General features: G+C 44.0%; 1 protein-coding gene across 5 annotated transcripts in view; it reads right to left on the reverse strand.

Annotated features, from left to right (window-relative positions):
- Window positions 1–666: 666 nt before the first annotated feature.
- The window catches only part of SPTSSB (serine palmitoyltransferase small subunit B), a 29,310-nt gene continuing 16,288 nt past the window's right edge, over window positions 667–13,688 (reverse strand). For all 5 annotated transcript variants that reach the window (XM_048506823.1, XM_048506821.1, XM_048506822.1 and 2 more), the window contains one exon: window positions 667–2,390. In XM_048506823.1, the coding sequence (XP_048362780.1) occupies window positions 2,121–2,363 (243 nt within the window). In that variant the 5' untranslated portion in view covers window positions 2,364–2,390 and the 3' untranslated portion in view covers window positions 667–2,120. The remainder of the gene's footprint in view (window positions 2,391–13,688) is intronic.

Genomic DNA, 13,688 nt, shown 5'->3' on the forward strand with positions numbered 1-13,688 from the left:
CACAAGGCATCTCGGGTGGGGGCATTCCTCGGGTGGGGCTGTGGCAGGGACGCCTTGGGGAGACGTCTGCGGCGTCCCAGGTGCAGTTCCCCTTCGCCCCACCTCTAGATTAAATTAATGACTGTTTAAAGTATTAAAAAAGCAATATACCATATGGTAGTGTATTATTTCTTTTTTATATAATTATATTGATTGATTTTAAATAATAACATAAGGAGAGAAACCAAAAACTGTTTACAATTGTTAACATATTACAAACATATCTAATTGTCTATCTCTCTCTCAACCCCCCCAACTAAAACATCCTATATTGCCTCCCTCCTTCCCATATTTCCCTCCCTCCCTACTTTCTACTTCCCCTTCAGATTCCTATAACTACTTTATGTATTCTACTTGAAAGAATACTAACAGAGAGAGATCCAAAATCCTTAATCTAAAAGTGTAGTTTAAACTCCTCTCTTTCCAATATAAATATCAAGGGGAAAAATGAAAAATCTTTACCTATAATACTTTCCCAACCTTTATACCAATGAACAACAACAAAAAAAGAATGACTATATATTGTATTATTTCATACAGTTCATACATACGTGGGTGGGTGTGCCGGGGGGGGGGCAGGGGGGCCGCAGGGGGCAATTTTGCATCCCCCACTTGACGAGATTTGTTGTACCCAGGGACAGAGATTACCCCCTTGTCCCTAGTGGAGTTAATAATTAATAACCGGTTCTCCGAACTGAGAAAATTTTAGTAACCGGTTCTATCAAATAGGTGCGAATAGGCTGCATCCTACCTCTGGTCTGAATCCAGGGTCTTGCTAGCATCATATATTCTCAGTTCCTACCTGCAAACATACTTAAACACATCCCTTTACATCTAGGGTATCCAAGAAGATATAGCCATACAATACGAAATGAGAAAAAAAATCACAAGAACAAAGCAAAGTCTCAGAAATGAAACTATGAATAAGGAACTAAATCACCCCATTTTTGCCAAAGAAAGGGATATTGCTTTAAATTTTGGTCCTATGGATGTTCAGTTGCAAGTTATTCAGGAAACAAATATTAGAATATACTGGATACCACAGTACTTTCTAAGTAAAGGGCTAAGTAACATGTTCAGTTGCTGGTGTTCTAACTTACAAGATACATTTCTTAAAATTATGCTTTGGGTCAATTCAGTTATTTGATCTGTTGTAGAAGAAGTAATTGCTCATATGAATTTTGTATTAAATATTCATTGATTTTTGAAGATGATTATGTATTTTAAAATTATTTGCCTATCTCCAGGACACTAGCTGATGGTCAACAGAAATACCCTCCATGTTTCATTTTTGTTAAGCTTATATTAAAACATTGGCAAGATTACTGCCCATCTCCAGTAATTCAGTGGACTGCAAACCTGACCTTTTCAACATATCAACATATGGCACATTAAGAACAATCACACATCGACATATTTTTATATATTTGGAAACCTTTTAGAGATGCTTATCTGCAGCCTTGCACCATTGTTATTAAATTTGTTATATTTTTTATTAGTTTCTATTTGGGGAAAAATGTAAAAAGTTTAAAAAAGAACAAAACATCCTCTTTATAAGGAAAGCTTAAAAACACACTAATGACGACTGGGTTCCATTTACGCCTTCACAAATGCGTTCAAAGATTTGGATGCTACGGAAAGTGAACATACTCATTAACCGTGCCAAGGAGAGTTTTATCCTTTACAGCCAATTAATTTCAATGGTTTAATATTAAGATTGCCTGACAAAAGAAGGGTGCAAAATGATGGAGTAAAAGACATGCAAGCCTAAAGATAAAGAAATGGGATACAGGAAATAGATTTTCAAGGCATTCATTTGGAAACCTGTCATATGTAAATGCAATCCCTATGGATTTAGCAAAGCAACCCAGTCCAGAAGTGTTGTGTTATTTTTTCAAGATAGAAGGTGCCATGGTCAACTCTTAGGCTGGCAAAAATAGTGGAGGTGCATTCGTGGAAGTGGCATTTCTGGGCATACAAAACATGTCCCTCTTTCAGAAGGCTTTCCACACATAAAGGAAACAAAGATAAAAAATACTATTTTTTGCAAGATGCAAATGTTGCTTTTGGTGCCGACAGATTCAGTTCATGAGTGAAACAGTACTTTCAGGATGGCTTCCAAACATCTCTGAGAAAAACTCAAAAGCGAGACGGACGTGAACGGGGACAAAGATGTAAGCAGTGTACACCACCATAGCGACCACTGTAATTGTGATGGTGTTGAACATAGATCGTTCCCAGGGCTCCAGGACATAGCTGCAGGAGATCAGGAGATACTGGTAATACAGCCAGTAGATGTAATCCTTCATTCGCTTGAGGTCCATGGCTGTGTCAAAGTGGCTTTGGGAAATCTAAATGTTAAGGGAAGAAAGATAATTAGTGCAGGACAGAGAGAAATCTTATAGAGAAAGATAACTGTGATTCTTGTCACTCCGTATAGACTGACAGGTTTTTATGCTATAAGTCTCCTGCTTTACATGTGATGCAACAGATTACAGATCTACTCATTTTGAAGAAAACATAAACAAGGCTCTCCACAATCCAAATATATTGCCATTTTTAAACAAGAACAAAACAAAACATCATAGAGGCAGGCCAGTGAGGTGTGCTTCACAAAACTGCAGCAGATCTTTGTCCTCTCCACACCTCTGTCTTTCTGCCCAGCCTGTCACACAGAGTTGTTACAAGACTGTGAGGCCGTGAACAACTGGCTTATTTTTTATTTGCAATATTATTTAACTCACCTTTTTCCAGCAAAGAATTGAAACCAGCTTAGAGTGAGGTTGAACCCCCCCCCCACTAAATTAAACAACAATAAAAAGAACAGCATCCCAAGGCCAAAACCACCACCATTTGCTAGCAACTGTTGGAAAACCCTCCTAAATTTCAAGAACCATACCAAAAAACCTCCTGAACAACTTCTTCTCACGTTTCTCAAAAAGCTGAAGGAGAGTAGATACTTCCTGACACAATCAGGAGGGCTGTTCTGCTGTGTGAGCTGCTGCCTGTCTTCTCTCCTCAGCAAAAAGTCTGCCTGATACACAAAAGCAAGAGGGAGGCGCTTTAGATCAGTGATAGAATATCTGCTTTGCATGCAAAAGGTTCACTCACCAGTACCTGCAGTTAAAAGAATCAGGTAGTAAGGTGATGTGTATGGCCTGTACTAGAGTTCCCAGAGAGCTACTGACAATTAAAGTACAGAATACCAGCCTTGATGGACCAGAGGTCTGACTCGGTATAAGGCAGCTTCCTGTATTAATGTGTGCGCAACTAATTTCTACCCTTCTCTTCTCAGAAACTGCCGTGTTCAACGATTTCTGCCAAGATGGAGGCCCAAGGCTTCAAGAAGAAGAATGTGCAAGGGTGGCAAAGGCAGCTACTGGGATGTGGGCAGATGTGGAATCCAGCAGGTTCTCGCAGGTTCCCGAGAGTAGGTTGCTAATTGGTGATTTTGCCATGTGATTTTTGTGCAGTCTTTAGTTACGCCCCTCCTCTCGTCAGTAGCGCGCAGAACTTGAAGCAGTCTAGCAGGAGGTGGACCGGTGTGCGTGGCAGCCTGTGACTGCGTGCATTCGTTTTCCACCCAAGGACTGGCACAGCAGCTGCGTCCTTGCCACAGCCCCACCCAGGAATGCCCCGCCCCTGGAATGCCCGGCCACGCCCCCATCGTGCCCCGCCCAGCCCCATTGGCGCTACGCCACAGTTTGAATCCCACCACCATTGGAACCTGTTACTAAAATTTTTGGATCCCACCACTGGATGTGGGCTGACAGTCAAAGCATAGTCTATAAGTTTCTTCCTCTGAGACATAATCCCCTGGTCAAAAAGGAATAAGATGCTAAAAGGGTAGTGAATCCTTCTACCTAAATGATCTCAGCAGATGTTTAAATGAATGACTGTCAGGGGAAAGATTTAAACATTGTCCTCAGGCTGAAGGGATTTTTTTTTGCGCTGCCAAGTAATAAACAACTTATGGCAAACTTTAGTAGGGGTTTTAAGGCAAGAGACGTTCACAGGTGGTTTGCCATTGCTTGCCTCTACACGGCAACCCTGTTGTTCCTTGGCAGTCTCCCACCCAAGTACCAACCAAGGCTGACGCTACTTAGCTTCTGAGGTGTGACAAAATTGGGCTAGGCTGGAAATTGAATAGCCAGGTTAGGGCCAGAACACCTCCGTGTGGGAAGGACAAAACCAGAGCTCCTGAGAAGATGAATCTATTTTGGACTATTACAGCTGGCTAAGCTTAGGGTACATTTTACACATCCCCAGGCCAATTATCAATCTTATATTGCAAGAATGAACCTCAAAGCTGTGTATCAGTTTGCATCAGAAATGCCTTATTTATTGCAAGCTGCTTTGAGTCTCTATGAAAAGAGGAGAGGGCGGGGGGGGGGGGAATAAATAAACCTATTGTACCAAGTAACACAATATCAAGGCAGTCTCAGACAAAGTAATCAGGCTCCGGGCTGTCTGGGGGCAGTTAGCCAAATCTGAGGACAGAAAAGTTATATAGTCAGAAGCGCATAGAGGAGAGACAAACCCTCCAGTGTTTATGTCAAACTCCACTACACACTGAAACCTAGGTTCCATTATTTTAGTTGTGTCTTTGACTGAAGGCAGGGCTGCGATCTTAATGACTCAATATTTTATTTGCTAAGGTGGATTGCGCAGTTTGAAACTTATCAGGATATCATATTAAGCAGGGATAGTCAAGTTAATCAACGAGAAAGCTTATAGGGCAGATCAAATGAGCAACAGAGACTTGTAACCCCACCCAAGATTGAGAGAGGGACCTCTAACTGGGACAAAGGTACCTAAAGGTACCTGCAATTCTAAATGGAGTGTTCAGAGAAAAGATCTCTCCAGACAGAGCAGGCACAATTTTCTGAGTTGGATCTGCTAGCTGAAATTCTGGGTTGGATCCAATAGGTTTTCTACTGATCGGTATGGAAGAAGGGATCCTCTTTCACCATTAAAAAAATGCTGAAAATGCATGTGGTCAGCCAGATCTGACTTCTCCAGGGCGTTAGAGTGCTTTAGACTCTTCCACTGTCCTTCTGTTTGAGCAGAGATCCCAAGCACTCCAATTGCTAGAGGTTAACTCCCCATAGATGCCCCTCATTCATCCTCTAGCAAGGCTAACAACAACAACAACAAAAATTTGCAGTTCCCTAGAATAAAAACACTAAGATTATTTCCTGAAAAAAAGAGGCAAAATTAGATCTGTGAACCCACTTGGGACAACTTAAGCTAAACTTTGTTACGTCAGCCCTGCAATCTGAAACATATATAGTGTCGGTACTGAGATGGTATTATAAGCACACTTGCCATTTACAGAAGAGCAGTGCCAAAAAGGGGTCCTACATGGACCACTTTGTTGCTGTCTGGTGGAAAATTGAGTTTGTCCTAATTGCCCATTGGAGGAAGAGGAGGAGAAGGAGGAGAAGAAAAGTTTAGATTTATATCCCACCTTTCTCTCCTGTAAGGAGACTCAGGGTGGCTTACAAGGTTCCTTTCCCTTCCTCTCCCCACAACAGACACCTTGTAAGGCAGGTGGGGCTGAGAGAGTTCTGAAGAACTGTGACTAGCCCAAGGTCACCCAGTAGGAATGTAGGAGTGTGGAAACACATCTGGTTCACCAGATAAGTTTCTGCCACTCCGGTGGAGGGGTGGGGAATCAAACCCGGTTCTCCAGATTAGAATCCACCTGCTCTTAATCACTACACTACGCTAGAGCAAGCAAGACAGATTCATGGTAGGATAAAAATATGAAAATGCAGAAGATGGACCAGTTCAGTCATTCCACAGCCCACAAAGGTACTTATACAACAGCATCACTTTGTAAAGATGATGCATCTGCATGATTGACAGCAGCTCTTTGAGGTGGCAGATGTAAGTCCTTTCTGACTATGGTCCTTTCTATACATGCAGAATAATGCACCTTCAATCTACTTTCAATTAACTTTGCAGCTGGATTTTATTGTGCGGAATAGCAAAATCCACTTGCAAATAATTGTGAATGTAGATTGAAACTGCATTACTTTGCATGTGTGGAAGGGGCCTATGTCTTCTCAAACCAAAGTAGTCAACAATTGAACTGGATTCTTCTGCATGCAAATTATATGCTCTCTTTCCCCTTCTCTTCAACCGGCCAGAGGTGAACATCTACAGTTTTATAGCCTTTTCCAAAAGGAACATTTCTCCTCCTTCAATGTTGTTTAAAGTGAATGCAAAAACTTTTCTACGGTCCCTGGGCGATTCCCCACTGGAAATTAAATATAGTTAAAACCAAGTTTAAAAATAAACTGCACCTTTTCTTTGGGGTTTCAACCTCCCCATTGCAGCATTTATTCAGTGAAGACATGTAGGACTACATCGGGTTCCAGAAAAGTAGCACTCCCCATGACAAACTGATCTCCGTTTTTTGTCTCTCCTGATTGGCTGGCGTGCCATGTTGGAGCGGGTCCTTTCCCCCCGCAAAAAACGTGATAACGTCATGATGCGATCATGTAATGATGTTAGAATGGTAACATGTCCACCCCTGCTTTCTGATTGGTTATTGTTATCTTGTTTTTACATGTTTTCATGTTCTTGTGAGACCTCACGTTTTCTCGGGTTCTCGTGGCTGGGAACAGGGTACTTGCACTCAACCGCACTCGATCTCCTATGGCAACGGTTTACCATTCACGTCTCCTCGTCTCCTCTCGCATGCGCTCTCTGACCCCAAAGGCGAAAACGAAACCAGGAAACGTGTGCGCATCACTCAGTGCCCACCGACCACTGATTGGCTGTCAGTATTTACGTCATGCTCCACAGAGGGAATTTTAAGTAAAGATTAGTCCCCCGTTCCTCCCCTTGAGACTGGGGAAAACTGTGGTAAAAGAAAAAGTTGTACTTTCAAGCAGGTACAGCCAGGACGCGGAATAAGGGGGGGAAACGAGCGCCAGAAACGGTAAGAAATCCTCTTTGTCACTCAAGGAGTGGGGAGGCATTCATGAAACCTGGTTTTTTTGTGTAAGTACCAAGCGATTAATTGCCAGTGGGGAATCGACCCCGTGTGGTTTCCCAGATGATCTCAGGTATTAAGTCTGCAGCTGCTAAAGACCAATTTGACATGTGTCTAGACATCTCTGAGAATGGCTTATACAGCAAATTGAAAATTATGGAATTCCTTCTCCAGCGAGATTGGCCTTTCCCCTTCCATCATCTATCTATTCCGCCACGACTTTCCTCCTGTTCATGATGTATGCATTTTAATTGTTTTTAATAGCTTTTATATATGCTGCTGGCCTTGCTTTAACTTTTTTTTTGCTTTTGTTCCCCACCTTGGGTGGAAAGGTAGCTTTAAAATGTTTTAAATAACTTAAATAAGTACTGTCGTCTTGTAAGGTTAAGCATGATTCAGTATTAAAGATAAGATCACATACCTTCCTAGAGATACGTGCATACTATGAATACTGCTCCTTCCTATCACTCATCAGGTTGGATCTGGCCAGCTTTTTCACTCAATGTTTTTCATTTGCCTTCCATATTACAGATACCATCCTACATTACTTTTGTCCACGCAAGTTCCATGTCCCTCAGCAAAGCATTTTTGGGTGGCCCTCTTTATTTTCACCAGTGGAAAAGTTGTTTTTCAAAGAGCCATACATTTCAATGGGATTTTCTATGCAGGTATTTGAATGCTACAATTGAATGATTTTGGAGGGTGTCCAAGAACTCAGCAATTGCCGAATCAACCACCATCTTACATATTTGCTATGTCAGCTCTTGATGCCTTTCACTGCCTTTAAAGATCTGACAGGTGGCTGGTTCTGCCTGGAGATTTTAAAATTTGGAAATATACCAAGCTGTAAAAACATTTTGGGTTAATGGTATCTCACCTACATTATTTACAAACAAGATTTTTTAAAAATCTGTTGGACTTCTAGGAGGGCTTCTACAGCCATCTTCAAAAGCACACTAATGCCTAAACGAGAAGCAAGAAATAACAATGCCTAGGCATTTTCATTTAAGCAGTTTGTGTGGTAACCCAGGTCTAGCTTAAGAAAAAGGAGGGCACAATGCTGAAAGCCTCAGTCAGGGCCTGATTTCATTATCTGCATTTCTTTCCTTAATGACAGAGGGCACTTTAGTATGTCAACACAATTTCCTTTTAAAAGCCCAACAGATATATACAGAAACATTCTAATGGTCATGCTGCAGTACCTTCATAATAAACCCCACCTTAACCCAAATGAAGTCTTGGAACTTTCAGAGAGCATGTCCATTCAGAATCTATTCAATTGGGGCTTATTCCCAGGGAAGAATTCTTAAGATTGAACTGCTAAACAAAATCAACACAGATCTAGCAAAAAAAAAAGTGTAGTCCAGCAAAAATACCAAATCATGACAATGTTTGTGATGTGTGTATAGGACATGTTGGCTATTGCAGGGATTCCTCAAAGAAAGGAGTGGGTGTGTACTGAGCACACAAAGATATATTATAGGCCCTACAGAATCCTTATCAGCAGAGTCTGGGCCCACCCAGTTATCACAGGAGTCAATCAGGTTTGGGTATTGTTGTCTGAGGGGTGGTGAATAAATAGTGAGCTTAGTGACCCTGCTTCCAATTTGCCTTTCAGTCCTGCTCGGTAACCAACACACAGGACACTAGGGTAACTTCAGCAACAGGTCTCAATATTGTTTCCAGCTAGGAGTGAACACACTGAAAGACTACGGTTTCTAGACTATTCCAAAGAATGAAGTTAACCTTTACTTATACAGGCTTTGAAAAGGGGACAGAACCTATCTCTTGAGTATAGAGAGATGCCAACCTCCAGGTGGAAGCTAGAGATTTTCCATTATGACAACTGATCTTCAGGCAACAGCAATCCGTTTACCTGGAGAAAATGGCTTTGGAAGATGGACTCTATTTCATTATAACCCATTGAAGTCTCTCCTCTCCCCAAACCCCACCCTCCTCAGGCTGCACCCCAAAACCTCCAGGTGTTTCCTACTTGAGGGTTTATTGAAAGCTGTACACAGAAGCAAGCATCACATAGGCCCCTTCCGCATATGCAGAATAATGCACTTCCAATCCACTTTGGTCAATTCCCCATTGAGAAATCATAACTAGATACAACCAGGTTTCGGAAAAAAACCGCACCTTTTTATTGGGGTTTCATCCTCCCCACCACAGCATGTATTCAGTGAAGACATGTGGCCCTATTTCAGTTTCCGGAAACCACTGCCACATGATCTCTGTTGAGTTTCTGTCCCGATTGGTTGTTGCGCCATGTTGGGGTGGGACCTTCCCCCTCTCCCCCGAAAACATGCCGTTCTAGGGTGGGACATTTTTCTGGCAAAATGTCATCTACTTAATCTGAACCGCTCCCCCAGCATTTCAAAGGCTGAGATCCCTGGTGTGCACGCACTTTCCTAGAAGTAAGTGCCACCGAACATGCTGGCAGTTTCAGCAAATGGCTGAGGCTGGACAGAATTGCTCGTGAGTAAACGCCCCCTCTGCCCCCCAAAAGCACCCCTCCTCTGCTGGCAGCAGCAAGGTGCCTCCAGCCCAGACTTCAAGTTCAGGACAGAGTAGACGGTTGGAGTTGCAGAGGAAGGGGGATCCATCAGCAGCGGTGGGGGGGAAGAGAAAAAGATCCCTTCCTTTGTTTGCATCAGATCGCCCTCTGCAGATTCCTCGGGGAGAGGAAGCCAAGTGCATGCCCCCTCCCCCCGCCTGGTGCTTGCTTCATTTCCTCCTCCCCAAAATATATAAATCAGGCTGGAGATGGATTTAAGCCCCTGATCCCACTTGATGGATGTGCACAGGGGCAGGCATACGCCATCTCATAATTTGCCAGTTTAAAGGCTTGGTACTCCATTGACCTGTTGAAAAAAGCTCGAACAAAAAACCGACCAGAAGAAGAAGAGGTTGCGTGCACAGTGCTCAGTGCCCGCCGAGCGCTGATTGGCTGGTGGCATTTGTGTCACGATTCACGGCGGAAAGTTTAAAGAAAGATTACAGCCCCTTTCCTCCCCACGGAACTGAATAGGAAACGCGCTAGAGAAAAAGTTGTACTTCTGCCAGGACGCAGGATAAGGGGTAGAACGAGCACCAGAAACAGAATGAAACCCTCTTCAAGCAGTGGGGAGGTGTTCATGAAACCTGGCAATTAATCGCCCATGGGGAATCGACCTTTGTAGATGGATTTTACAGTCCGGAATAGCAAAATCCACTTTCAAACAATTGTGAAGTTGGATTGAAAGTGCATTATTCTGCATGTGTGCAAGGGGCCATAGTGCTTCCCCGTGTTTAACCTACACTCTACTGGTGCCCTTGAATGGGCACGCTTCCTCTTTTGCTGTCTTTTACTCATGGAGCAAAATATTTGGGAAAAGTATTAGGTCTGGCTCTAAATCTGCTGCCTGTCCTGTGATTCCAGCCATTAAGAATAAATCCTACTTTGTGGTTTCCTGCTGGGGTTTGTTTCTGGGCTGATACCAAAATGGCAATATTGGGAACCAGCTTTACACAGGTAGGTAATGCATAGGAAGTAGAAAGGGACTTTCATAATCTTCCTTCTGTAGCCCTTGCTGCATTTCCCAATTATGCTTTCATACGCTATTTTCCACCCAGAAAACACCAGATTCTCCTGGCTAGCAAAGTTATCTGATAGGGAGGAGGGAGTGAGCAAGGGAAGAGAGAAGTCAAGGTTTATGGGGCAAGTGTCAGCAGTTCAGTTCAGTGCCAGAGGGGGGGAGGGAAATCATCGCAGAAGACCATGACAATGCCAAACTAGTACAGGAGAAAATGAATGGAATTTCCTTACCCAAATGATTCCTGTTTTTAAACATTCCTCCTGAGGGTTATTCTTTTCCTCTTTGAACAGGATAGAAGTGAAACCTGAAAAGCAGCTTCACCTAGTTCTGAACCAAAACCCTATTTTCCTGCTTGATCCGTATCATCGCTTAGGTTAGTTCATTCAGTCTACACTGATAAGAACAGACGGATGGGCCCAAACAGAAACATAATCTCTGGTTGTCTCTGTAAGGGAAAAAAAAATCGTGCTTGTAACCTGACTGCTCTGAGTTATTCCTATGACTAGGAACACAAGGCTTCCAACCTTTCCAAGCTTGTGAGAACTTCTGGCATACTGATATGGCCAGAGGTGGGATCCAGCAGGTTCTCACAGGTTCCCGAGAGTAGGTTGCTAATTATTTGTGTGTGCCGAGAGGGGGTTACTAATTGGTGATTTTGCCACGTGATTTTTGCCTTAGTTACGCCCCTCCTCCTCTCAGCAGTAGCGCGCAGAACTTGAAGCAGTCTAGCAGGAGGTGCACCGGCGTGCGTGGCAGCCTGCGCCTGCGTGCATTCGTTTCCTGCCCAAGGACCGGCGCGGCAGCTGCGTCCTTGCCACAGCCCCACCCAGGAATGCCCCGCCCCGGAATGCCTGGTCACGCCCCCGTCGTGCCCCACCCAGCCTCATTGGCGCTACGCCACTGTTTGAATCCCACCACCACGGGAACCTGTTACTAAAATTTTTGGATCCCACCACTGGATATGACACAGTGTGCACAATCTCAAAATGGTGCCCACACAATGGCAGCTTCAGGAGACTGAGCTGGCCACAACATGTCTTTTACAGCTTCTCTTTAGTCACACAGTGAGGATCATTTTCTCTTTTAAGAACTGTCCCATCTAGTTGCTTGTAGCCCCACTGGAGATTGTTAAAAAGTGGGTACTGGTTTGTTTTATCTGCTTACAAGCAGTTACAGTTATCCACATTTTCTCAGTAGAAAGGGAAGACAACAGCTTGGTAGGAAAATAGTTGAGGGAAAATGTTAATTTATCTTCTGTAGGGCAAATACTGGTTTGAGAGGATGGTAAAGAACAGGGGTCCCCAAACTTTTTAAACAGGGGGCCAGTTCACTGTCCCTCAGACTGTTGGAGGGCCGGACTAAAAAAAACCTATGAACAAATTCCTATGCACAAAAGATTGTAAAATGTTTGATTTCACCTTTCAGCCTTTCTGTCATGGTCTATTTTTAGAACAGTGACCAAAGTATGTCAAGTACAGGGTGGGCTCCAAATATTGTTGGGGAGGCTGTGGAATTCCTTCCCCTGTAAAAAAAAAAGCAGAACTTTCCCAATGAAGCATTCCATCTAACCCAGGATCAGGTATCTTCCTGGGTTCTTTCCTTCCTAGCAGCCAGCGAGCGATTCGCCAGCCTGGCTGATGCCAATGGGAGTGAGGCGGAACAGAAAGCCTGAGAGCAACACATGGAGTAGCTGAGAGGGAAGGGCGGAGCAGGCGTTGCCACATGTAAGGTTCCCAACTCTGGGTCAGAAAATTCATGGAGATTTGGGGGTGCCATCATGTAACTGCAATCAACAGCCGTTGGGGCCGGTTCCTCCTCTCCCTCGAGCCCCCACTGCACATGAATGGAGCCATCGCCGCCATGCCTGGCGGGCCGGATAAATGCCTTCAGGGGGCCACATTTGGCCCCCGGGCCGTAGTTTGGGGACCCCTGGTAAAGAAGATAGCTGAGGCAAAAGGGTTAACCTTCCTTCCCCAGCACCCAGTTCAGCCTTCCAATAGCTGCTTTGAGGGTGTGTGTTTTTAAAGCATAGCTACTGATTACAAGATCTGAAACATATGCCATAGTAATCATACGTCCCACTTACCATTCAATCCTCCCAGGTTTATGATACTTCCAATCTGTGACTTACTCTATGAAAGAGAAGTAGCAGGGCAAAGAAACCCACATGATTCTGGTGGGTTTTCCGGGCTGTGTGGCCGTGGTCTGGTGGATCCTGTTCCTAAGAGCAGCAGTGGCGTAGGAGGTTAAGAGCTCGTGTATCTAATCTGGAGGAACCAGGTTTGATTCCCCCCTCTGCCGCCTGAGATGTGGAGGCTTATCTGGGGAATTCAGGTTAGCCTGGACACTCCCACACACGCCAGCTGGGTGACCTTGGGCTAGTCACAGCTTCTCGGAGCTCTCTCAGCCCCACCTACCTCACAGGGTGTTTGTTGTGAGGGGGGAAGGGAAAGGAGATTGTCAGCCCCTTTGAGTCTCCTGCAGGAGAGAAAGGGGGGATATAAATCCAAACTCCTCCTCCTCCTCCTCCTCCTCCTCTTCTTCTTCTGTTTCACCTGCATCTGTGGCTGGATGGCATCTTCAAAGGTGTATCACAGAGAAAAGTCTGTTGTGAAACAGACTTTTATCTGTGAGACATCTCTGAAGATGCCAGCCACAGATGCAGGTGAAAAGTTAGGAACAAGATCCACCAGACCACGGCCACACAGCCTGGAAACTTGAAGATTTCTCTCTCTAATGCTTTCTCTCTCCAATGTTCCGGCCAGGAAGGGCAAAGTATAAATATAATATAATAAAGTTAAATAAAAATTGCAAATGTCCCTCTGGGATCATTTCTCCTCTACAACTGGGGGGCATGAAGTTCTGGTTTAGTTTCAGTTTCCTGCTCTTGATAGCCATTGCGCACGATTCCTTGTGTCTTACATCCTCTAATCCGCAGCCACGGGAAAAAGAAACAATAAAACAATTGCTAATCCTGAATCAGTCAGACATTCCATACTGACACCTTGATTGCCTGCAGGATCAAAGTCTCATGCAGTAACAGATATCACAGATCTACACAA

The sequence above is a fragment of the Sphaerodactylus townsendi genome, linkage group LG08 (assembly GCF_021028975.2).
Source record: "Sphaerodactylus townsendi isolate TG3544 linkage group LG08, MPM_Stown_v2.3, whole genome shotgun sequence".
Classification (NCBI taxonomy): domain Eukaryota; kingdom Metazoa; phylum Chordata; class Lepidosauria; order Squamata; family Sphaerodactylidae; genus Sphaerodactylus; species Sphaerodactylus townsendi.